Source organism: Dromiciops gliroides, chromosome 5 (genome assembly GCF_019393635.1).
Source record: "Dromiciops gliroides isolate mDroGli1 chromosome 5, mDroGli1.pri, whole genome shotgun sequence".
Classification (NCBI taxonomy): domain Eukaryota; kingdom Metazoa; phylum Chordata; class Mammalia; order Microbiotheria; family Microbiotheriidae; genus Dromiciops; species Dromiciops gliroides.
The window spans coordinates 60,842,497-60,868,865 of record NC_057865.1 but is presented as its reverse complement, the minus strand read 5'-3'; the positions used below and the strand labels follow the sequence as shown (position 1 = coordinate 60,868,865).

General features: G+C 35.8%; 1 protein-coding gene across 3 annotated transcripts in view; it reads left to right on the top strand.

Annotated features, from left to right (window-relative positions):
• The window catches only part of PIP4K2A (phosphatidylinositol-5-phosphate 4-kinase type 2 alpha), a 198,952-nt gene that overhangs the window by 11,191 nt on the left and 161,392 nt on the right, over positions 1–26,369 (top strand). The window contains exon 2 of one of the 3 annotated variants that reach the window (XM_043966476.1): positions 11,649–11,710. The exons of the other annotated variants lie outside the window; for them this stretch is intronic. Coding sequence (XP_043822411.1) covers positions 11,672–11,710 — 39 coding nt within the window. The 5' untranslated portion in view covers positions 11,649–11,671. The remainder of the gene's footprint in view (positions 1–11,648; positions 11,711–26,369) is intronic. 3 annotated transcript variants of the gene reach the window in all.

Genomic DNA, 26,369 nt, shown 5'->3' with positions numbered 1-26,369 from the left:
AAATCGTCCTTAAGAATTTAGCCACAAAAGGGAGGAGAGATATGGAATGATAGTTAGCAGGGATGGAAGACAGTTTAGCATGGATAGACAGATCAAGTAAGGGTTTTTTAGAATGGCAAGGCTTGGGTATGTTTTATAGACTGTGACGATGTAGCGAATAGACAGATGAAAGAAAAATGACAAAATGACAGTGGGGGGGGTGGTGGTGGGGGAAGTTTGCTGGAGAAACTAGGATGGAATGGGACTACTTGTGCAAGTAAAGGTATCTGCCTGGTCAAGGAGAAGGGCCACCTGCCTCATTATTTGAGACACAATAAAGGCTTCAGGAAGGTGAGTTGAGGGAGGGAGAAGATGATGTGCTCAGCAAATGACCTTCATTTTTTTGGTGAAATACAAGGAAGTGCTCTTAGTTGACAGGGTTTGGGGTTGCAAGACAGGGAGAAGTGGAATGACAACTAGAATGTGAATAGATAAGGGAATATCAGAGTTCATTTTTGTGGAAAGTGTTATTTTGGATAATTCTGATCATTAGGAATTTTTTCATTTATATTGTGCCTCAGTCTTTCACCTAGTTCTCCTAGTTCTTCCCTCTGGCCCTATTCAGAACAATTTAAACTCGAAGAATGTAATTTATAGGTCAGAGAGCACTTCCACAATGTGTTTTTAAAAATTACATTTTTATTCCCCTGATGCAACTTATTTTCTGGGTAACAAAACTATAGTTATCTTCTGAGAGGTGTCAGGTTCTATGCTTCCTGGAAAGCATTCATATTATTAAATAGCAAATAATAATGCATTGCCCTTATTTATGTCATGTATCACCATAAAAAGATCATTCAGATTTTACAGTAGTTAAGAATTTGCATTCCATCTATCCTCTCTTATCTAAATTCCAATGATGTCATGCCATAATGAGGAGTGTGTGTGTGTATATATATATATATATATATATATATATATATATATATATATATATATATATATATATGCCATGCTAGTGGAACAAGGTGAATTTAATCAACCCACACGGAGTTCATACAACCATTTTTAGTACCACACTGTAATCAGTGGCAACATTTCTGTTCCAGTGAACTCATAATATGATGTCTATACATTTTCATTTGTCTTTTTCTTATGAACAGGAGATGGCAGGGAAAACAGTTTAGATAAATTAGAAATAGTTTAAATATCAAGTAATAAGAGACTATGTTAGTGGAAATGGAAAAGAATTGATGAAAAGGCATTAAGTATGACTAATTGACAGGTCTTGGTGATTAGAAGAGGGAAGGAAAAGACAGCAGTCACTGAGGTTCTGAACTTCAGAGACCAGCAAATGGTAAGCTCATTCACAAAAATAAGGAAGTCAGGAGGAGAAGCTGGTTTTACTGGGAAGATTATTTTAGTTTGGGACATTTGATTTTGAAGAGACTGATGCATTCAATTGAAAGTGATTATTGAGACCTGGAATTAAGAGGCCAGAGAATGGGATATCAGAGCTGGAGATAAAGACTAGGCATTTGCTACACAGTGGTGATAGTGAAGTGTAGAGGTGTTATGAAGAACATTTGCCTATTCTCTAGATGGGTAGAGGCATTAGGAACATCTCTCCCATATTCCGTTCCATCTCTTTTGAATATTCTTCACTAGAGTATTTGGAATCATAAGATCTACATTTGCATGCCAGCTTTGCCATTGCCTGTTTGAAGATGGGCAAGGAACCCAGGCTTCAAACTATCTAATCTGCAGCATGAGTGGGTTAGATTAAATGAACTCTAAGGTCCCTTCCAAGTCTAAAACTCTGTGATCCCAATTCTGAAACAAAGGTTTTGTACCCAATTTTCTGGTGAAAGCCTGTTGGACAATGCATGCTCCATTACATGATACAGTTAATGTGAGTTTGTTAAGTAAGAGACTACTTATATCTTTGAAACATTTATTTTGTCCAGTGTTTATGCTTGTTCCAGTTCAGTTCACTGTACCTTGTAGAGCAGCTTTGCATACCTATTCAGCAAACAGTTGAGTTGTGCTGCAGTGAATATTGCCTCATATCTGAGTAGGTCTGTAGGACTGGCCCTATAGTATCAAATCTGTAAAGAAACAGAACACCGTTATCCTTCCAGGTAGATTTTTAATTGGTGTGATCTTCAGTGCTACATCGTTAGGCATCTTCTTGTACATGTAAAAAGAACAAACTTTTTTAAAAAAGGTACCTCTCTGGTTGTTTTTTTCAGCTTTACTTTAAACTTTGGTAGAACTAGACATATTTTTTGAAATTCAGTTGTTCCTGCCATACTTTTAATACTTTCAACTTAAGCAAAAATATTTGTTCACTCCATGTAAGGCACTGTGCTAGAAGCTGAAGGGGATACAGATATAGACAAGAGGCAGTCACTACTACAGTCAGGGAGTTTATAATGTAGCAAGTAAGATAAGACAAGTACTCAGATGAGTAGAGTGCAGAGCACAAAATACGTATGAGAGATAGACACATCGCCCTTTCTATATTCAGAAAGGAAGGTACAGGAATGTAAGTAAATAGGTAATTTGGAGCATGGAAAACACTGGTGGTTGTCCTTCATTTTTTGAAGAGGACCATTGACATCGCGGGTGATGTCTTGACTTGCTTGTGAATTAGATTTCAGTGAGGCAGAGCTGCACAAAGTTGTCAGCCCCATTCTCTCTTCCAAAGTCATCAGAGTCCAGTAGTAGAACAAAAGTCAAGACAACTCTCTATGGCCTGGGATGCAGTGAATGACCCCAAGATCATCTTTGATGTCTGACCAAACTCTGAGCACCTCCTTTAGTCACCGTGGGCATTGGAACAAATTGTTCTCATTCACTCGTACTGGAGGAAGTCTTCACATGCTTGGGGGGTGGGGTGTCTACCTTCACCAGAAATATTGGTAATAAGGGTCTAGAGAGAGGCAATAGAAAGAGGAGGGAGGGTACTGCAAACCATGCCTGTTTTAAAGTTTGGTCTAAGAATGACTGATATCATGAAGTACTGTGATAAATAGTTTAAAATATTTCATATGGAAAATATCTATGCAGCTTTTTTTTTCTTCTGAGAGGCCAGACGTTTGCTAGGTTTCTGTGGTTCACGAGAAAGCATTCTTTATATAGAATAGTTTTTCTTTCAGCAGGAATACCAGTGATTTTTAGATATTCTTATAATGTTAAAAGACCATTTCAAAAACCATTTTGAACTAATTTGTATGAACTAATTTGTATGTTATAAAAACATACAAGTTCTCATTCATCAAGCAATGCAACATTTACTTAGCATTTTGGAAGTACCTTAAGAAACACCAAAAAGGAGCCATAATGCTTTATGAAGATGGGAGAGAACTTGCTGGTAAGCCAAAGCTATTTGGTTGAATTTTTCTCCCCCTTTATATGGAAGTATTTTATTATGATAGAAGTAATCTTGGTTGCCACTTTTTATAAGGCTCAAATTAGTGGTGTGTCCAAAATTTCCCTTCCACTCTATAGGAGCCCAGGTATAGGTTTGTGTTTCAAACTATCACTTTTATCCTCATTTTTCTCTTTGATAGGGTCGGCTTACTATTGCCCATGGGCCAAATCCAATGGTTAAATCTGTCAGTTTTTTGTTTGTTTGTGGGTTGTTTTTTTTTTTAAAAAATTAAACCTTAGGTGCTTGCCCTCTGGCTCATGGAGGTTGGGTCTCAAACTCTAGCCACTTCTACTGTACTCTATTATCAATGCTTTGGTCATGTGGTCATCTCTTTCTGAGGCCATATAGTTCTCCTTTCTACATTTGGCCATGTCCAGGACCTAAAGATTTCTGCCCCTGACTCACCCCAAGCACTTTTGCTGTTCCATCCTTCCTAATTGCTGCTATCTCTCCAAAGGAGAGAATCTGCCACTGCTTTCTCTACTGCAATCATCTCTGGGGACCAGGTTGAGGTGAATGGCAAGTGTTCCCTGGGGAGTTATGTCAATGCATAGGCTTCATCCCTAGGGATCAAAGACTGCTCTCTCACCTCTCACCATATATTTGACTTGTGGTTTGTTTTGTTTTGTTTTTTAAAGTAATGGTGAAAGCTTTTTTCTTTTGAGTAAAAAAATTAAGCCAGAATTCTAAAAAAAAAAAATTAAGTCATAATACCTTAAGTCATAGATTAGAATAATAGTTTTGTCTTTGTATTCCCAAAGCCTAGTTAGGTTCCTTGTGCATGATATATATTGGATTTAACTGTAGCTATTCCTTATTCTCCCAAACTAGTCCTTTTCTTGACTTACTTCAGCAGAAAGGAACCCTTTTTTGAGTCCTCATATAATAATGCAAATGACACCCAGAATCTTAGTACCTGAGGTTGAAAAGACCTTATATATAGTCTAGTCCGGTGTTTCTCAAAATGTGGTCTGGGGACTATTGGGAGTCCCTGAAACTCTTTTAGGGGGTCCAGGCCTGCAAGGTGAAAACTATTTTCATAGGTGGGTAAGATAAAAATCTCTGGTTTTAGGAGAATTAAGTATATCTACATGAAAGAATAATAGTTTAATTGTAGGTTGGACTAACTAGAACAGTCAACCTTTTTGGTCTCAAGAGTCTTTTACACGCTTAGTATTAAATTTGGTACGATTAGTTTACTAATTGACTTGGCTTCATAGTGACAGAATGTTGGAGCTAGAAAAGGTATTAAAGATCATTATCTAATTTAAACCAGTGACAACCAGAGAGGCCAGTAATTTGACACTAGTGAAAAAATTAGGGCTAGAACCTAGGTCGTTTGACCACTTTCAAATAACTGTGATCTTTCTTTTGTAATCACTCAATCAGCAAGCATTTAGCAAGTCCTTCTATGTGTCAGGCACTATGCTAAGGGATATAGGACATGAAAACCTCAAAAAACAAGATCCCTGCCCTCAAGGGACTCACATTCCTGTTGGGGAAATAACATGCAAAATACTGTGTACCTACAAAGATATATAGAGTATAAATGGAAGGTAATTGGCAATGTGGGGTGGGGAGTGGGAGGATGCCAGAGAAGGGCTCTGGAAAGGTCTTTTACAGAAAGTGGGATTTGAGGTGAGTCTTGAAGGAATCTAAGAGACATGGGTGAGGAAAGAGAGAATTCCAGGCTTGGGACAGCCAGCCAGTGTGAAAAGGGGGACATTGTAGTGTTGTGTGAGACATGGGCTGAGGCAGACTATGATAAAGGGAATAAAAATGTAAGAAGACTGGAAAGATAGGAAGGACCACGTTGTGAATGGCTTTAAGAGCCAAACAGAATTTTAAAAAATTTGATCCTGAAACAACTAGAATTTGTTGGGGGCAGAGGGGTGTCATAGTCATACCAGTACTGAATGGAGGATGGAATGGTGTGGGGAGAGAATTGACCCAGGGGCTTTGTGAGTGGACAGAAAGGGGCATACATGAGATGTGTTGTGATGGTAGAAATGACAAGACTTAGATGGTAGAAATGACAAGAAACAGATTAGAAAGAGTACAACAGAGAAATCAAGGATGATACCTAAGTTCTGAGCCTGTGTGACAGAAAGGTTGATGGTGGCCTCAAAAGTAATAGAAAAGTTGGGTAAAGAGAAGGGTTTTTTTTGGGGGGGAAGGGAGATAATGAGTTCTGTTTTAGACATATTGAATTAGAGTTATCTATGGGATATTCAATTCCAGATATTCAAGTAGCAGTTGATAATACTACATAGGTCAGAAGGGGTGAGGACTAGGTATATGGATCTAGGAATTATCTGTATAGAGATAAGTGACTTGGTAAGATCATCTGGTGAGATAACATAAGGTGGGGAGAGGAAAGGACCCAGGACTGAAACTTAAGAAATATCCAAGGTTGGTGGGCATGGCCTGGATTAAAAACCATCAAAAGAGTCTAGGGAGTGGTCACACAGGCGGAAAGAGATCCAGGAACAGTGTCTTGAAAACCTAGTGGAGAAAGTGCCCAAAAGAGGATGATCAACAATGTCAAAGGTTACAGAGAACTCAGAAGGGATGAGTATAGTATTGAGAAAAGACAGTGTTTGGCAATTAAGAGACCATCACTGACTTTGGGGAGAGCAGTTTCACTTGAATGATGAGAATTGAAGACAGATTGCAGGTTTACAACTGAGTGAGAAGAGAGGAAGTGGAGGGGCAAATGGCTTTCTTTGAGGAGTTCCACCAAAGTGATGAGGGATATGGGATGATAGTTGCAGAAGATGGTAGGATCAAATGAAGATATTTTTTTTAAAGGACGGAGGCTGGATTAGATATGTTTATGTTTATAAGCAACTGCAAAGGCTCCAGTAGATAGAGAGATTGAAGATTTAGGGAGAGAGGGAGATGGTAAAAGAGCCAGTTTTGTTCATAGGAGTGGGTATTCTCAAAGCTTTAAACCAGGTAGGCTCCAGGGGATCAAGAAATGGAGCCCCAAAGCAAAAGTAAAAGTGTCAGGGGTAGTTGGAATAGTATAAAGAACCTTAGGATTTGTTTTCTTCTTTGTTCCTTCCATTTGCACTTCTGTCCTTATGAGAATGAAATGGGAATGCTATCTATAGGTATTCCTTAAACCATTTCCCACAAACTGCCTCTAGGGCAGGAGTTTTTAACCCTTTTTTTTAATTGGTGGTCTTATGTACTCCTCTGGTAGTCTCATAAAGCCTGTGTACTTAGAATGTCTTAATAATGCATAACATACATATAATTTCAAAGGAATTGAAATGTTTGAAATGTTTATCAAAATATTAGAAAATTAAAGTAAGTTTGTGGACCGCAGGTCAAGAATTCTTGCTTTAGGCTGGGATATGAAGCAGCAAGGGTAAGGCAGATATAGGATGAATTAAAGGAAGGGTAAAGGTGTTGCTATGATCTCCTAGCTGGGGCAGAAGTTCACCTAAGAGAAATATATAGTATAATGGAAAATATGGAAATTTATTGTATTGTCTATATCCAGTTGTATTACTAATTTGGGAAATTGGGGGCCCTGGAAAATGTGAGGTATATTTTAACAATTTTTTTTAAAAGTATGGTTGGCACTTTTTAGCTCAATATTAAAAAATATCACTAAAGAGGTTATTTATTAATGTTTTACTTTTTTGACAGCTATAAGCAGTTTCAGGGTAGTGTTTAAATATGTGTTGTAGTTTTTTTCTTTTGTTGTTGTTGTTTGGCAAAAACCATCCCCACAAAGTATTTTTTTCCACATTACTTTTTCATTGTGTGTTATATATTAAGAGCATCATAACAATAAAATTAGCATAGTCTTTTCTTATTGAAGACAAGATACTGTCACATTCCTAAAATATATTTAAAATGCTTACATTTAAAATAAAATATTAGAAGAAAACAGCATGACCCTAGGCAAAAGAATTTGGCAAGACACTTCTGGACCTCAGTTTCCTAACATAAAATAAGAGAGTTACTCCAGGTGATGTCTGAGATCCCTTATTAGCCCTAAATCCAATGATCCTTATCTAATTTTAAAGTCTCACTACTGAGTTGAATTCTTGAAACATCAAGGAAGCAGAACCATATATTTACATGTCTCCATGACAAAAAATTTACCCTCTTCAATGCTAAAAAATAAAATTTGCCAGCTCATTAGAAGTAATAATCATGAGAAATTACCAGTTTATAAAAAAAGGGAAAATATTCACTGTGACCTTTTAACTAAAGTAATAACAAAAAATGTATAATTAGTCATATGGAAGATGAACATTCTGAGTATAGAATAATCTAAGTCCTGGAAGAGATGGACTTCATTTATTCTGCCGTGGTTTCATGAAAAAAATTAGATTAGGAGAATGATTCCCCCCAAGCCCCCTAGGAATTAGCTGATATTTGCCGAAACTTTAGCATTATATTAATCATATGTTTTCTATTCAAATCTAGAGGATAACCTAGTCATTTATGTCCTGCCCTTGTTATTACCATGAGTTTATGTTGTTTCCTAGTAAGGCACATGTCACTATACAGATATTGAAAGGTCATTTGTTACTAAGTGTCATCTCTTGTTAGAAGAGCCTGACTTATCTCATTGATTTCTGTATCTCGTTCATGAAGAACATTTTTTTGGAGTGATTCATTATTATATTAACCTTTTCTGTCTTATTAATTACTGATCTTGACATTTGCTGACCTTGATAAATAGGTGAATACCTATTGATAAAGAGGTTCATCTGTTTTCACATGTTATTAAAGATAATCGTCTTTCAGAAAGAATCCTTTTAAGTCCCTTTTCCCTTAAAAGAAAAGTAGGGCTTTAAAAAGGAAGACAATAGAAATTTAAATTATATGTTGTTACTTTTGTGGGTAGAAAATTTTAACTTAATATCTTTTGGTAAAATATGGGTTGATGTTGGTTTGTATTTCTTGTTGGGTTTGCAAAATTATTATGAGTTTAGTAGACAATAAAATGTTTTTCTATTTTCTATTTTTGATCAGGCCTATGATTTCATCAGTGGAGGGAACTTGTGGTGAGATACTTCTTCCATCAATGCAAATCTGCACATTTTCTGCAATTTATAGTCTTTTTAGGGTTGCCTAGGAAACTGAACTAAAGTTACTTGCCCAGGGTCAAATACTATGTATCAGAGGTTCGAACTCAGATTTTCCTGACGTGGAAGCCAGCTCTTTATCTACTATACTACTGTACCTCACCCTTTTCTTTTAATCCTTTGCAAATACAAAGGTGAACAAGTAACATAATGTGCTACTTTTAAACAATAACAGAAGGAAATATGATGTGGTGAAAAGAATTGTGGACTAGAAATGCCGAAGCCTGGCATCTAATCCCAAACCTACCACTAACTAGCTGTGTGACTTTGGACAACAACTCCTCCACCTCTTCAAACTTCAGTTTCCTCCCTATAAAATAAGGATGTTGGGCTCAGCTGGAATGAAAATGTTTCTTCACCCTTCCCAACTTTGACAGTTAAATACCAAATTTGTTATTGTGCAGCAGAGGCCTTTAGGCTTCCATGTCACACAGTCATTGAGCTTTATTTCAGAGTGCCCACGTGCCATGGAATGTTAAGTTTTGTAGCATTAAACTTGTGTATTTGTAAAATGTCATGTTAAAAATCATTCCTCATCTTACCTCTTCCTTCCAGATTTTTCCCTGGTGTTGTATCCTAGGGGGTTGCTTGCTTCCTGTACCTGCAGCTCTGACTCTAGTTGCCTTCAGAGATTTCTCTATAGTCCCTTAAGGGGAGAAAAGGGGGGGAAAATGTGCTGTAATTTAATTCAAATAAATTTTTCTTTAAAGTTTGAATATCCAGCTTTTAGATTATTTACATCTTTTGCTTCTCCTGTTTCATTCCCTTTTAGCTCATTGCTCATTAATGCCTGCCCTGAAGAAGTAGTAAAGGGATTTAAAGGAGATGCACCTTAAACTATAACATATAGGTTGTATCCCTAAAATTATATCTCTTTGGAAGGAGGACAAACCTCTTTTAGAGCTAGTTCTTAGACCATGGAATTTAAATAGACTTTTTTTTTTTTTTTGCAGGGCAATGAGGGTTAAGTGACTTGCCCAGGGTCACACAGCTAGTAAGTGTCAAGTGTCTGAGGCCGGATTTGAACTCAGGTACTCCTGAATCCAGGGCCGGTGCTTTACCACTGCGCCATCTAGCTGCCCCTTAAATAGACTTTTCACGAACAAGAAGGAGACAGACACAAATGGCTTCTTTGCACATTTTTCTACCTGCTCATTTGCATGCAAGGCACGGTAATCTCCTGGAGTTTTCACCCTTTTTTGTGTTATGAACCCCTTTGGCAGTCTGGTGAATATGATCGTCTTCTCAGAATAATGTTTTTAAATGCTTAGAAAAAAATACAGTAAAAATAAAGTTTGGTGAAAATCAAGATGTAATTTTTCCCCATCCAGTTTCATAGCCCCTCTGAAATCAATTCTGGATGCTAGGGTAAGAACCTCCACTCTCCTCCCTGGGCTTTATTAATCTAGCCTCCCCTCGGCTTGCTTATGCATTCTGACATGGAGCATCTTGGAATAGGCTTTGCAAGTTGGGAGAAGCAGTATCCTGCTCAAGCTGTCTCCCAATGGGAAGCAGGGCTCTCCTGAAGTAGGGGAGGAGCTGGGGACAGAATGCAAACTCCTGGAGGAAAACAGAGTCCTTCTGTCCCCCAGCCTCAGCAATGCATTCCATTCTTTGGGATGCAAAGGAAGGATGGAGACTTGGTAGGTTTGACATCCTAGGGAATTTTGGGTAAGGGGTGAAAGTGAAGGGTCATAGATTTAGAAATGGGCAGAACCTCAGATACCATCTAGTCCAGACTAGGAAACGGAGACACCCCCCCCCCCCCAGGTTAAGTGAATGTCTAGGGTCACATCTATCTCCTCTGTTCAAATCTAACACTCGGCAGCAAGAGCTCTACCACTGCAGGTTAGGAAGAAGGTGTTGTTTGCTGCTGAGACCAGGCAGGCACAAGATAGGTCTGTGGTATCAAAAGCATGATTCCAGGCCATAATGAGATTTTGTATGGAACTTGGTAGGACGGAAATGAAAGTATAGCCTACATTTGGATCCACTTGGAATTTGTTAGAAGGGTTGGCAAAGATTTTTGTAGGCTTGGAGGTTGAAATGGCCCTTACTTTATGTTAATCTGTGCTAATAATGAAGGTAAGCGTTGACATAAATAGGTAAAAACTACATTTCTGCTTAGCTGATGAAAGGCCGTTACAAAAATTAATCTTGCCCTTTGTAGCAGTAAAAGTCAGAGGTTCCAATCCACCTGGGTAACCAAAAAAAAAAAAAAAGGAATACAAGGTACAAAAGTATTTAAGATAGGGAAGAGTTCTCAGTATAGTTGGACTAAAACTGCTGCTTTCTATGTCAGATTTATACTGAGAACAAAGCAGCTAGTTGTCAAGGAGCACTGAAAAACTTTTTTTTCATTGAACAATAATTGGGGTGGAGCCAAGATGGCGGAGAGAAGCCAGGAAGTTGCCTGAGCTCTCCCAAGTTTCCCTCAAAAACAACATTAAATCAAGCCTCTAAACGGATTTTGAAACTGCAGAACCTACAAAAAGACAGAGACACAATCTTCCAACCTGAGATAATTTTAGAAGACTTCAGGAAAGGTCGGTCTCACTTGGGCAAAAGGGGAGTGCAGAGCACCTCAGCGCAGTGTAGCTCAGTGTAGAGCAGCACAGGAGGGGGTCTGGGCAAGTCAGCAGGAAGCCCTTGGCCATAGCAGAGCAACTAAAGCCCCTTGATCCTGGCTCAGCAAGCTGGTGGCGCAGTGGGCCAGTTGTGAGATCCACCAGCACCAGTGGAGAGGGCAGACCGCCCGCTGGAAGGCCACCCACGGGACAGGCGCGACTGGGCCTGGTCATCCCAGCGCCTGGAGCAAACCCAGGGCGGTGAGAAATCCACAAGCTATAGAGGCCTCAGAGTAGAAAGACAGTGACACAGCCTCTATCCCCCAGCACAAGAAGCTTGAAACAGTGACCCTTGTGCCCCAGGAGCAGACCTCAACTTATTTAACAATAATTTATTTTTTTCCCTAACTCCTCTCACCCTAGTGACAAAACAAGAAGGAACACCCCCCCCCTACCCCCACCACACACACCCCTTGAAATAAAAATACATTGGCAAGACAAATTCCCACATTGGCCATGTCTAAAAACGTGTGTCTTATTCTGCTTATTTAGGCCCATCACCTCTTTGTCAGGAGATGGATGGCGTGCTTGACCATGGGTCCTCTGGAATTATGGTTAGTCATTGCATTTGATCAGTCTTTCAAAGTTGTTTGTTTCTACAATATTTGTTATAATCAATATTATTCTCCTGCCTCTGCTTACTTCACTCTTCATTAATTCATATGTGTTTTCTTCAGGTTTCTCTGAAATGATTCATTTCACCTTTTGTTTTTTGAACTTCCAAATAGTATGCCGTGACATTCATATACTTTTTTTTAGCTGTTCCCAAATTGATGATTCCCCCCCCCACACACATCACAAAAAGAGCTGCTATAAATATTTTTGTAAATATGTGCCCCTTCCTTTTTTCTTAGAACTCCATGAGATATAGGAGTAGTCGTGGTTTAACTGGGTCAAAAGGTATGGACAGTTTGATAACTTTTTGGTTATAATTTGAAATTACTTTCCTGGAAGCTAAACTAATTGATGATAGCTCTATCAGTGTGATAGATAATGTGCCTATTTTTCCTCAGGCCCTCCCAACATTTGTTGTTATTCCTTTTCTTTTTGATCATCTTTGTCAGTTTGATGGATGTGAGGTGGAATCTCAGAGTTACTTTGATGTCTATTTTTCTAATTATTTGTGATTTGAACAGTTTTTCATATGAATATTAATACTTTGGAGTTCTTTTATTGGAAGCTGACTCTTCATATACTTTTGAACATTTATCCATTGAGGAAATCATTCTTATAAGTTTGAATCATTTTTTTATATGTATATACACACATATACATATATATAATGGAACTTATTCATATACACATACAAATATGTATATATGTGTGTGTATGTGTGTGTGTGTATATATGAGATGTGGAAAAGAGTGAATATGAAAGAAAATGAAAAAGAATATGAAAGAGATATATGGAAAACTTGCTACAAAGATTACCCCCCCCCCCCGAGATTTTTTCTTATCTTGGCTTCACTGGTTTTGTTTAAATAAAAACTTCCAATTTTATATAATTAGAATTGTTAATTTCATCTACCTTGATCCTTTTCTACTCATATTTGGTCATGAAACTTTTCCTCTTTCCATAGATCTGAAAGGTAATTTCTTCCCTGTTTCTCTAATTTGTTTATGATATGACCTTTTTTATATTGTAAGTTACATATTCATTTGGAGCTTATTTTGATACATGGTGGGAGGTGTTGGTCTACCTCCAATGTCTGGCAGACTGCTTTTCAGTTGTTCCAGCGGTTTCTGTCAATTATTGAGTTCTTACCCCCATAGATGAGATCTTTTAGGTCTATTTGCATCTGCTTTTCTTGTTTGCTTCTGTATATTGTTTACTTAATCTGTTTGGAAAGACCTCTTAAAATAATATGGATAATCTGCTAGTAATACTTTGGATTTACATAGTGCCAGTCTTCCTGAGAACTCAGATTGATTCCATGTATATTATTTCAACCTCAATATCCTTGTTTGATAGAAAAAGACAAATAGCCTCACCTCCATCTTAAACTAGATACTAGTTTTTAGAAAATACATTATTTTTAGGTTAAAACAGAAAATACTGTCCCTAATTCTTTGTCTCTTTTGAAGAAAAAGCTTTATAGAATTAGATGTTTTTTTCTTTTTTTTATTCTTTGTCATGGTTATAGGATAATAAAAAACTTAGCAGTTTCATTTAAAGAACTGTCAACCATTTAAAATAAATGGATTGATTATGCTAATACATATTTTTAAAATGTAATATTTGGACTATTTTTAATTGAGGGGGAAGAACTAATTAGTTAAATATGATGTGCTATATTAAAGTGATATGAATAATTACAAAGTTAGTGAGATAAGTTTTAATGTACTTAGAGTAATAGTATTATTAGAGTAGCTTAATTAGAAGAAGAAAATATTTTCTCATAAAACGAATGGAAAGATATTACAATACTTTTTTTTCTTTCTGCAGGAAATCAACTGTTTTTGAAAAGAATAAGCAAATTCTGGCCTTATCAGTTCAATGATGTACTGACAGTGATCCTGCTTTTTGTTCATCAGTCTCTTTTGACATGGAAACAATGTAAAAGAAACCTTAAGCATGAGCAATCAGTGTAACATACCACAGGGTGTAGTAGCTACAGCCAACAATTCACAGTATTTTTGTTTAATTGGCTCCTTATTTACTGTTATAGTTTTTTTAAAGTACTTTAAAAATGTTGTTTAAACTTTCTATATTGGAAGTTTTTTAGTCTTGTTTTCCCATGCAGAAACAATTTTAGTGTTTTCCCCCAAACAAAGATCAGTGGTATTGATAGATTGATAAACTGCCTAAGCATTTTTTTAAAGGGCCAGTATTTTAAAGTTCGAGATAAATGTACCCTTCCTGGTCCAATTATTGGGTAGTGTCAACCATTTATTTAAAAAGTGTGGCAAGTTGTAATTACACTGGGCTTATTATTCCAATCAAAGGATTGAGATATTGAAAAGGGAATTCCAGATAATGGAAACTCAACAAATTTTACGGCACATAGTTATCAACCAGTTGCCTTATGAATAGAAAACTTGGTTAGAGAGTCAGAGAATTAACTTTGTATTCTGTCAGTAAACTTTTTAGCACCTACTATGTGTCAGACATTATGCCAAATTCTGGGATCTGTAGAAAGGCCTAAAAGCAGTCACTGCTCTAAAAAGGTTCCACTGTAATGGGTGACAGCAAAAAAAAACTAATACAAACTATGTATGTATATAGATGTGTATATAGATGCACACACATATACATACATTCACGTGCACATATATATATTTATATATGCATGATAAATTGGAGATAAATAGCAGAGAGAAACCATTAGTATTAAGGGCAATTGGAAAAGGCTTCTTGTAGAAGTTGGGATTATTCTGAGACTTGAAGAAACTCAAGAAATTGAAGAGGAAGAGAATCCCAGGCATAGAAGAATAGTCAGTGAAAGTGTATGGATTTGCCAGATGGAATATCTTGTGCAGGGAATAGTAAAAAGGCCCCTGTCACTAGCTTACAGAATACTTGGAGGGGAGAATAAGATGTAAGGATACTGGAAAGTTAGTGTGGGAAAAGATGATGAATAACTTTGAAAGGCAGAGGATTTTATTTTATATATCCTGGAAGTAATTGTGAGTCACAGGAGTTTATTGAATATAGGTAGGCAAGGTGGTCACAGTGGTGCTTTAGGAAAAGACCATCATTTTGGCAGCTGAGTGGAAGATGGATTAGAGTGGGAAGAGATTAGGTAGCAGACAGTGAGAGAAAGTGAGGATTCCAGAAGTGAAAGATACTTTTAAAGCACTGATAGAGACTTAACAGTATGGTAAATGTTACAACCTCTGCGAATGAAACATGTCACGCTCTGATGTAGGATGTGGCTTTCTCACGGTGTTATTCTTAACAACTAAAGAAAAATGTGAGTAAATTCCTCAGGGCTATTCTTGGTTAGATGATGAATGTTTAAGCATTGTATTTTAGTGCTGATTAGCCGTACTACTTCATTTTGGCTCTGTATAGTGCACTTTATGCTGTTACTGCTGTGTGGTGTTCATCAAATACTGCAGGATTGCTGATTACATGTTTCCATTTGTGGCATCAGATTGCTTTCCAACTCCAAAAAGTTTAATTCTTTAAAAATATTTTATACTATTTATGCATTTTGTGAATATTTTGTTAATTTCTAATAAAATATGAATATGAAATTATTCTCAAGTTCACATATTTTAAATCTTTGCTAGAAGTTCAGGTGTCTTCTTAAGACTTTCCATAATCAAGATTTCCTGAGCTTAGGACAGTCTGAGATCATCTGAAATTATTTTCTCTTAGCCTTTTTATAAATTTGGATGGAGATTTCCTCATCCATTTGAACCCTTTGATCAGCTAGAATATTATAGTGTTTATGAACTAATTGGGCGTGTCATGTAAGCTTTTCCTGGGCCTCTCTATTTCAAATTACTTTGAAAGTTCTCCATACTCTTTATCCCAGAAATCTACTACTCAAAGTGATTGCTTGGTAGTCTTGTGTAACTAAGAAAAGATAATAGCATGTATCTTAATACTTATTAAAATTTTACTACATGAAGTCCCATTGAATCAACAGCTTGAGTTTATAAATGGTGAAGCCTCATTAATTCAACCCCACTAAATATAGTTGGGGTTTTATGACTGTGCATCAGACCTATGAAGAAAAAGGTTTACTAAATTATTTAATGGTATAAACTGTTATGGGATGATCTTACAATTACTAGAGAACAAAATTTTCTAATATTTTAAAAACTCTTGTTAAATAATTATTATGCTAGATTTATGGCATTATTATGGTAGATTTACTCTTAATCACTAAGACAACTGCCTTAAGAATTACTGTTAGGTAACATTTGAATAGTAACACATGACAGTAAGAAAACCGTTTCTGTAAAAATTATTCAGCAATTTAGACTTCACCAATTTCTTAGTGATATCTCACCATACTGCAGAATTAAAATGCTGTTCCAAGTGCTTACATGTGACTTTAGTTAACATGAAATTTTGGAAATAAGATAGGTTCAGAATTGCATTATTAAATGGAATATTTGTTCTGTAATATTAAAATATATGCAAGTAGCAATTCACATTAATTTTGTTGTGTGTGTTTTAATAATATGGAGAGATCTTTTAAGTCATCATATTGTGTCTTGTCAGATGTAGGTTAAAATTGTATTACTCTCTTTTCATGAGTCTTTAAAATAGTTAAATATTAAATTGGGTAGTCATTTAAATTACAATATTGTGTCTTCTCAAATGTAGGTTAAAATGGTCTCTTTTGTCGTGTGTCTTTATTTTTTGTTTGTTTTTTTGTTTTGTTTTGTTTTTTAGTGAGGTAATTGGGGTTAAGTGACTTGCCCAGGGTCATGCAGCTAGTAAGTGTTAAGTGTCTGAGGCCGAATTTGAACTCAGGTACTCCTGACTCCAGAGCCGGTGCTCTCTCCATGCGCCACCTAGCTGCCCCTGTCGTGTGTCTTTAAATAGTTAAATATGCAATTATAAAAACATTCTGGAAATTTTGAGGGTTTTTTCTTGAATGCGTTTTGTTTCAGCAAATTCATGTCACAGTGAAATATAGTTACTGTATTAGTTAACTAGCATTTATTGGTATAAATTTTATGTATAAAACATTATCTAATAATAAACACGGGGCAGCTAGGTGGCGCAGTGGATAAACCACTGGCCCTGAATTCATAAGAACCTGAGTTCAAATATGGCCTCAGACACTTGACACTTACTAGCTGTGTGACCCTGGGCAAGTCACTTAACCCCTCATTGCCCTGCGCCCCCCCCCCAAAAAAAAAGACAAAGAAGTTTTTAAATTAATCTTTCTAGTCCATGGGAAATTGATATGAATGAGATTGTGTTGTATTGTGCTGTATCCTGTACTGTTATTTAGAGAGCCTGTGATTTAATTTCTTTGAGGATAGTCACCCATTTTGTTATGCCAGTTGTGAATATTCCTTATTTTGTGTTAATCTTAATTTTCTATAAGGCTCCTTCATCTGATTCCATTTGCAAAGGAATAGGTGATGAAGAAGATAATGATGATAGCAGCTGACATTTATATGGTGTTTTATGGCTTGAAAAGCACTTTGTGTACATCATTTTAAATGATCCTCACAGCACAACTGTGATGTAGGTGCTACAGGTATTGTCTGCATTTTGTAGATGAGGAAACTGAGGCTTAGGGAAGTTAAATTACTGCCTTTAGTTATGGAGCTAGGAAGTGTAGGAGGCAGGATTTGAATGGAAGTCTATTTTTACTCCCAGGTCTAGCACTCTTTCCATTTGATCACCAAGTAATGCCTTTGTCACTTGCCACAGTAACTATATAAGGATATTTCCCTCACCAATATTAAAGGACATCCACATTCTGTACAACTGTCGAGCTTTATGACTACTCTTTCTTTCCCTTCCTTTTTAATACTTTGTTATTATTTTGCTTGTTTCTATAAAGTGTCTTGTTCCTCTCGTTTTTTTAATCAATCACTCCTTACCTCATAGTTCTACTTTTGCTTCTTTTTGCTTCACCCACAATCTGTTTTAAAATGAAACCATTAAAATAGTCTTCCCATATCTTTCAGTTTCTCACCTACTTTGAATTCATTTATATTATTGGCTAAAGCTGGTTACAAGCTATAGGGGACCAATTCAGTGTAAATCCATTTCATACAGCACAAAAATGTGTTTTGTCTTACTCATAATTTACATAAGCATAGTTCATTTGGTTGCAGAGAAATAATATAGGAAAGGAAAGGGAGCAGACAGAAGTAAGGCAATTGGTATATTGTCAAGTTATGATAGTGGTGATGAAGATAGCTGACATTTATATAGTGCTTTAAAGTTAATACTTATAGATGATAACACCTATTTAGTTAGGCTCAGTCTAAGTCAATTAAATTTCATTGTATTCCTTCTCCACTAAAATTCTACTCTTCATTACATAAAGATGACCCTGTGTCCTCAAAGGCTATATTTTCCATAGCTGGTTGCAAGCCATATAGGACCAATTCATCATAACTCCATTTTACACGGTACAAAAATGTGTTTGTCTTAATTTTAATTTATATAAGGTTAGTTCATCTGTTGCAGAGAAACCATAAGAAGTGAAGGGGCAGACTTAGAAGCAAGGCAATCCACACTAATTAATTGAATAATCAATTAAATGCTGGCTTAGTGGAGCTTTGGCAAATCCAAATGCATTGTGGGTGAATTCAGAGCTTTTTTTATTTCTAACAATTAACTAAATTTTTACCTTAAAAAAGCTTGTTTTTTTTAATAATTTTTTTTAGGTGGGGCAATGAGGGTTAAGTGACTTGCCCAGGGTCACACAGCTAGTGTCAAGTGTCTGAGGCCAGATTTGAATTCAGGTCTTCCTGAATCCAGGGCTGGTGCTTTATCTACTGTGCCACGTAGCTGCCCCAAGCTTGTATTTTTCATCAAAGAATATTTCAAGGATCAGTGATTTCCTCGATGTGAATTCTCTCTCCACTTATGCAGAACACAGCTTCTTCATCTTCTCTAACTTTCTTGTGCTAAGTCTTTCTGAATTTAGTTGGCTTGGTCCTTGAATGACAAGGCATAATGTTCTTCCCTGAGCTTTGAATTTATTCCCAATCCATTTGGTTATATAGATCTATGACAGTAAAACATCATTTTAATTGAGATTGTAGTGGAGGAGAGGAGGATCTGAAACATTGTTGATCTTAAAACAAATTTAAGCCATTCTGAAACTTATTTTTTACAAGACTAAGGTGTATTCAGAGTTATCTTTAACATTGAAGTAAACAAGTGCTTGAGTGCTTGCTATTTTTTTTAGGTGATTTACATCCATCCATCAATCATGATGAAGTACTTTTATCTTTTCTCTAAGAGTTTACAATCTACTAGAAGGTAAGACCCATCCCAAAATACTCAGAGAATGAGACCTTGAGAAGTGAAGTGGTTTGTCCCAGGTTAGGTCTCATGACTTCATCTAGTCCTTTTCCCAGCCATGATATTTGGATACCTATCCACATTTAAACAATGAATTTTGGCATTTTACTTGTTCTAAATTAATGTAAGAAAATCCTGGGGGAGGAAATTCCCTTTACTAGTGCAGTTGCCTAGAGTGCTGAGAGGTTATGTGACTTGCCTAAGGCCATAACTTGTTTGTGTCTGGAGGACTTAAACCCAGGTCCTGTTGGCTTTGAGGCCCCTACATCTCACTGGTTCTCTGGTGACTAGAAGATAAGGACATCTGAAAGGGTGAGAATACATTGGTAATTTAAAGTTCTGCCTATAGATAAAGATAATTATACCATTAACCTAGGCTGTAGAAATCATTTGGTTGTTCTTGTCCTTCATTTTTTTCACATGTTTATGAACCTCATCTTCAGGCGTTTTTTTTTTTATGTACCCTAAAAGAAGTGGAGGGATAACAGCCATGCTAAGTATGAAATCTCACCTTCAAATTCTTCCAAAATAATGATTCAGAATCAGTGGTCAGATCATGTTCTGTTTGCAAATACTTGTGAAAATATGGTAAATCTGAGATGTAGTTGTCCATTTATTTCCAATGTGACCTGATCATGAGTGTTCCATTTATTATCCTTAATTTCATGATTTCTCCCTCTCAGTGACAAGAAAAACATTATCAGTGTATTACACTAGTTCTTCTGATGGGAAAAGTATTAGACAGAAGATACATTTAAACAGTAGAGAAAAATAGCTAAGATAGCCTAGGTGAAGAACAAGACGAAATGCTATTATTATTTTGTAATGTTGAAACCTACTATCGTTATCTGAACTTAGAACAGCTTCTTTAGACATCTTTGAGAAAGATAGATTTACTTCAAGTCAAAGCAGTTTAAATCTTGACCAGATAAGAAGACCTAATGTATTTATTAGCATTATGTTAATGTTAGAGAGCTCTAATGTCCATTCTTAGTAGACACTTGTAAATTTTAAAGTAGTACTTCCTTAATTTTCCAAATTAATTTTGCAGCTGCATTAAAAAACACAATTTTGTTCCAGTTATTTTATTTGCCAAATTAATTAAAATATATTGAAGCTTGTTCAGTCATTAAGAGATAAATTATCTCTAATTCAAAATGTTAATCTGCTCTTGGGAAGCTCTCAGTAAAAATAAAAGATACAGTTCATATACAAGGGCTTCCTCATAGTCACTAGAGCAGTAACTAGCATTTTCCCCCTTGGGAGGTATTGTTGCACAGCAGAAAGAGGACTGGCTGTGAAGGAAGAAAACCTGGGTTCAGTTTCCACTGGTGATGCCTGCCCAGTAACCTTGGACAGGTCATTTAACATCTTTAGACTCCAGTTTCCACATATGTAAAATGAGGGAGTTGAGCTAGATGACCTATTGGTCCATGAACTTTTGTATACTTTGGGGTTTTTTGGGTCTTTTGTTTGTTTGGGATTTTTTGGGTGGGGGGGTGAGGCAGTTGAGGTTAGGTGACTTGCCCAGGGTCACACAGCTAGTAAGTGTCAAGTGTCTGAGGCCAAATTTGAACTCAGGTTGTCCTCCTGACTCCAGGGCCTGTGCTCTATTCACTGTGCCACCTAGCTGCCCCCGTATACTATGTTTTCATTAAACTACAGATGTCTAATTCTTGGAATACAGTAGGTAAATATATTATTTTTGCATACAATTATAAATATGAAATTTAATGTGCCATTTTAGCCAAATTTACATGACAAACTTAGAACACTGAAATATTTAGCTAGCTTAGTCTTCATTTCCCTTCCTTAATCATTCCAAGATTGGAATAGAAAGATGAAATTTCTATTAAGATTCTCAAGTGATTTCCCAATTTGTAATGAAATCAGATTTATTTACTTCTAGAGAGGGGAAATCATTCTTCTAACACATGTATAAGAAACTCTGCTATTTTCACTTCAATAGTTTCTAACAAATTAAAGTTAATACCATCAGTTCATTGGTAAAATTTTAAGGTTTCAATAGCAATCTTATTTCTTAAATGATTAATTTACATCTGGATTTTTTTTAACTTTTTATGATTAGTATCATGGTGAGGGAAGAAGGTCAGGGCCATAGTTAACTTTGTATTTAGTAGTTAAGGATTGCTCTTGGTAAGACTATTGACCATTAAAAATGCAGCAGAGTTGGTAAATAATTTATTCATAAAATGTTTCTAAACCCATGAATGTAATCTCACAGCATCACTTATGTTAAATTATAAATTACTTGAGGATAGAATATGTCTTATTTATTTCAGTGCTTAGCAGAGTGCCTGGCATTTAGTAAGTGCTACATAAATTTTTTTTATTATTTTCTGTATGCCTGCATTGCATTGCACATAGTAGGCACTCAAATGTTTGTTGAATGAATATTTAATATTAATTGTTGAATATGAATGAATATGTAATACTTCTAAAATAAATCTTAATTTTAATTTGATAACACAAATGTTAATTTAAAAGTTATTTTAATATTTTAAAAAGTTCTATCACATGTAAAAATTTGACTTTTAACTTTAAAAACAATACTTTAGCCTGCCCATGTGGCACTATTAATAATAAATGCAAGACACAATCACTAACTGTGGAAGTTCTTTTATACATTCAGTCTATTAATGATAGATATTAGAAATAATTTTAACTGTACCATTCATTCACCTTTTTAAAATAAATTCCAAAATAAATAACAATAGAAAATAGTTAAGTAACTTCTGCATACAAGGCAGGACAGCTATAAGTATGATGAGCAGAAGGAGGAGTATAAAAACAGACGAAGGCACAATTAAAATGATTTTTGGCATTGAGAAAAAATCCTAAGAAGTGGTGGTTTGAAACTCACTAAATGAAACTCAAGTTTTGAAAAAACTCAAAAGTGTAATGAAGAATAGCAGATTACTATCTAGATTATCACCCTTACAGGTAGCTTCTATGGCTGGTGATTGTCAGATTGTTAATGTGATTCCAGGCCTTAAGAAAGACTCAAAAACAAAAACAAAAACAATCTGGATGATGGAGCATATGAGAGCCAATTTATTGAGAGAAAAGTAACAGAATTTCTGTCATGGTAAATTCTGCCTCACTAATAATGTTGAGTTATTGAAGGGGAAAAAATAAACATAGGAGGGGCAGCTAGGTGGCACAGTGGATACAGCACCAGCCCTGGATTCAGGAGGACCTGAGTTCAAATCCGGCCTCAGACACTTGACGTGTACTAGCTGTGTGACCCTGGGCAAGTCACTTAACCCCAATTGCCTCACCCAATAAATAAATGAATGAATGAATAAATAAGACATAGGAAAAAGGGAAAACCATAGACAGAATTTATATGGATTCTTAAGCTTCTGATGACATTCTATGCCAAAGCCTTTTTTTTTAAAGGTTTTGGTGTAGGAAGGGATAAGTGAAAAGTAGGGATTGATTTAGAGGTACCAAAAGAGTATGTGTTAAATGATACTTCTTTGCATGTAGGATACCTAAGGACTCCTCTTGGTTCTAGTTTTCCTTGATGCTATTTTAAAAGCTATAGAAGAGGCAGTATGCAGTGAAATATAAGTTTTAAAGAATAATAACTATCACTTATATTGATCTTGACTCCAATCTTGTGAAATAAATCCTAGTTATTTCCATTTTACAAAAGACCCAGGATCTTAGGATCATTATAGACTCTTACCTAAAGAGATTAGCTCTGTATACTGCTGATATTCCTAGAAAGTTCATTGAAATGTTCAACAGAATAAACAAGTATATTGAAAACAAAACAGAACCTTGTACAAAACTCTGTTTTGTTTATTGACATATTCACACCTCAAGAAAATTATCTAGCTGATGAAGCAGACCTTCCACAGAAGGACACTTAGAAGATAGGCTCAACTATGACCATTGACTAACAACTTGAGGAAAGGCCATAGCTGCTAGGAGTTTGTTTTTAAAATGCATGGATAGAGTAAGCATAGACTTATAGAATAATGGAAATTAGAGAATTATGCACATCCTTTTATGCTCGAAGGAGGCACTTTTAGGTTAAGTAAAGGTAGTACTTTACACAAACATTTCTCAAAAATATAGTCTAAGGCATACAGATGATTAAGAAGAGTTTGAGCAGATTTGTGGGTTAGTAAAGTTATAATTATTTGGCATTTCCTTCCTAAGTTTTTGACGTAGATGCTTTGGAGCGAAACTATACCCTTTTAGAAAATGTGCAAAGTTATATGAACCCCGGGCTGGACGAACCAGTAAACCGATCCAATATGATGTTTTATATACACACACATTTGAAATGAGTAACTTTTGGGTTTTTTTTTTTATAAAGGTGCCATCTGCTAGGCAAAAAATGCAAAAGCATTTATCTATAAGAACAACAAAATTGATCTGAAGGATGGTTTTCATGTAAATAGATTGTAAGCTCCTTGAGGGCAGTAACTATCTTTTGCCTCTTTTTTTTTTTAATCTCTAGGATTTAGCACAATCCCTGGCTTAATAAATGTTTATTGAATTGAATTGGATAGTATGAAAGAACTATAGATAGGATGCTAATATGCTAAGTTGCATATTAGGTATTCCACAGATTTATGATAACCTTATCCTCTACAAACACAGTTGCTATGAATCTTAACAAGATTCTAGTCTACCATGTCCTTTTAGACACCTCTTCAAAATATCAGATATTCTAAATAATTATACAATAGCAGTATAACATTTATAGCTCAGGTTACAGAAATCCATGCCTTAAAAGAAAATTATTTAACAAAAGTCTGACCATAAATTATTTTGCATCCAGTCTGTAAAGCTCCACCCCTAGTATTTGGACATTTTGTATTATGTACCATTGTCTCTGCCATTATTACCATTAGCTCTAGAGCCTAATTCCTCTTAGATTGAGAAACATTGAGTATACCCAAATACTTGGTATTTTTGTTAGATCAGCAACCACTGACTGGATTAGTTAGATTAGCCAGAACACTGGTTACCACATAAAATGGTTGTATATATAATGCTCAAGACAGACATAGTTTGCTATTTTTAAAAATTGTTTTCACATATTAGCCAGTTGTATGCAGTACTAATCAAAGTTTGAACATAACACTCCTTAGATATATGTGTCTGATCTCTTCCTACCCAAGGATCATGAAACCAGCTCTTATGTTACATTCACTCTATAGGTGTTAATGATTAAAAAAAAAAGTTTGAAAAGAGAGGTTCTAAGTTCAAAAGATGGGAAAAGTTTAACTAAAACATAAGATAATTGCTTTCAATATAAACCAAATGTAACAATTTGATGCTGTTGAAAAAACAGCTATGTTGCTAAACTTTTAAATATTTCTTCTATGGAAGAACATCTGTTAAGCAGATGATCACATTGTAAGTGATGCTATACTGTATATTTTCACTTGAGCCTTTTTTCTTTTATCATTTACTTTGATTTAAACATAAGATTTATACTTTGAGTAATTTTCCATTTATATCATGAAATTACCATTTTTTCCTTTTAAGAATGTAATTTTAGGGGAAGCTAGGTGGCGCAGTGGATAGAGCACCAGCCCTGGAGTCAGGAGTACCTGAGTTCAAATCCAGCCTCAGACACATAACACTTACTAGCTGTGTGACCCTGGGCAAGTCACTTAACCCCATTTGCCTCACTAAAAAAAAAAAAATGTAATTTTAAAAGCTGTTTCATTCTCAGGGTGATTTTGTTTCACAAAAGAACTGGCACTTTCTTCAGCAGAGTGGATCTCTGGTTTCATAATAGAAAGCCATTACGGAAAAAAAGACTCAGTTTACACACATTTGTTTAATAGGACATTTTATTAACATTCACCTATACCATCAAAAAAAGAGGGGGCAGTGAGGTGGCACGGTGGATAAAAGCACTGACCCTGAAGTTGGGAGGACCTGAGTTAAAAAATTTGACCTCAAACACTAGCTATTTGACTCTTGGCAAGTCATTAAATCCCAATTGCCTCAAACATCCAGGGCCATCTCCAGTCATCTTGTTGTACATCTTACCACTGGACCCAGATGGCTGAGGAGGAGAGAGTGAGGCTGGTGACTCTGCACAGCCCTCCCTCACTTAAATCCAGTTTAGTTCAAGTCATGACATCACCCCGGTGTCATGGTCCAAAGGACAAACAACAACTTTTAGTAGAAAGGTTTGGATAGCCAAGATGCAATTAATTATTGTGGCAGAGAAAGTTGAGGAAATAATCTTTGGTAAATAATTTTCTTAATAATTTTCTTTCATATACACACACATATTTGAATTTTGTTAGTCTGTTTCAAGCACTGTGTTTTTGTAAGGTTTATAGTCTATTTCCAAAATGAAATGTAATGCAAAAGAGAACAATTTTTAAAAACCACTCAAAATACTTGAGAGCAGCAGAGTTGTTCCTAATACACATATTCAAATTAAACATTTTTAAATAAGCAATATCCGTTTGGAATTGAGTGGTCAAGTTTATTAAAATTCAGATAACCTAGATAAGCCATTTTAGAGTCTCCAAAGTCTAATACAGTCCTGCATGCCGGGGAAAGATCAGAACAACTTTAATTGTTTAAGAGAGGTTTCTCTCCTCAGTTCTCATTTCATTTAAAAGATTTGTCACATGAATTGAAATCTAAACACCATACCTAACTGCTCTAGAAAAAAGTAATATGAATCCACAGGAAAAGAGCCTTCAAATACAACAAAAGCTGTTCAGTGAGTAGCTTCCTATTATAAGCTTAGCTATCCAACAGTTATAGCAAAAGCAATTTGGCTTAATCTTCTCAACAATTTGTTTTCTTTACATTCTTCCAGGTGGAAGAATGAGAGAGCTGTATAGAATAGAAAAGTGAAAGATTTAGAGAAGATTTGGGGGTAGTAGCTAGTTTGAAGCTATGACAATATTAACTATATTTTTGATAAAATGTTGTTTAAAGTCTTTTGATATATAAATATGTATGTGTGTGTACATCTATACATACATATACACATGTGCATAGATATGTATACATGCTTTTTCACTAATGGCTTTTTTTTTTTCTATTAGGGCATACATGTGACCCTGGGTTCTCAAAAGGTATGCCACTGGAGTTTTGGTAGGTCCTCCTAAACTGGAAAGACTTTGAGTTTGAGCCTAGTACTGGACTGACAGTATAGGACCTGTCCAAGAACCAGTTCTAGCTAATTTCAAGTAGTTTAACACCAGGTTGTCCATAATGTGATGAATTATT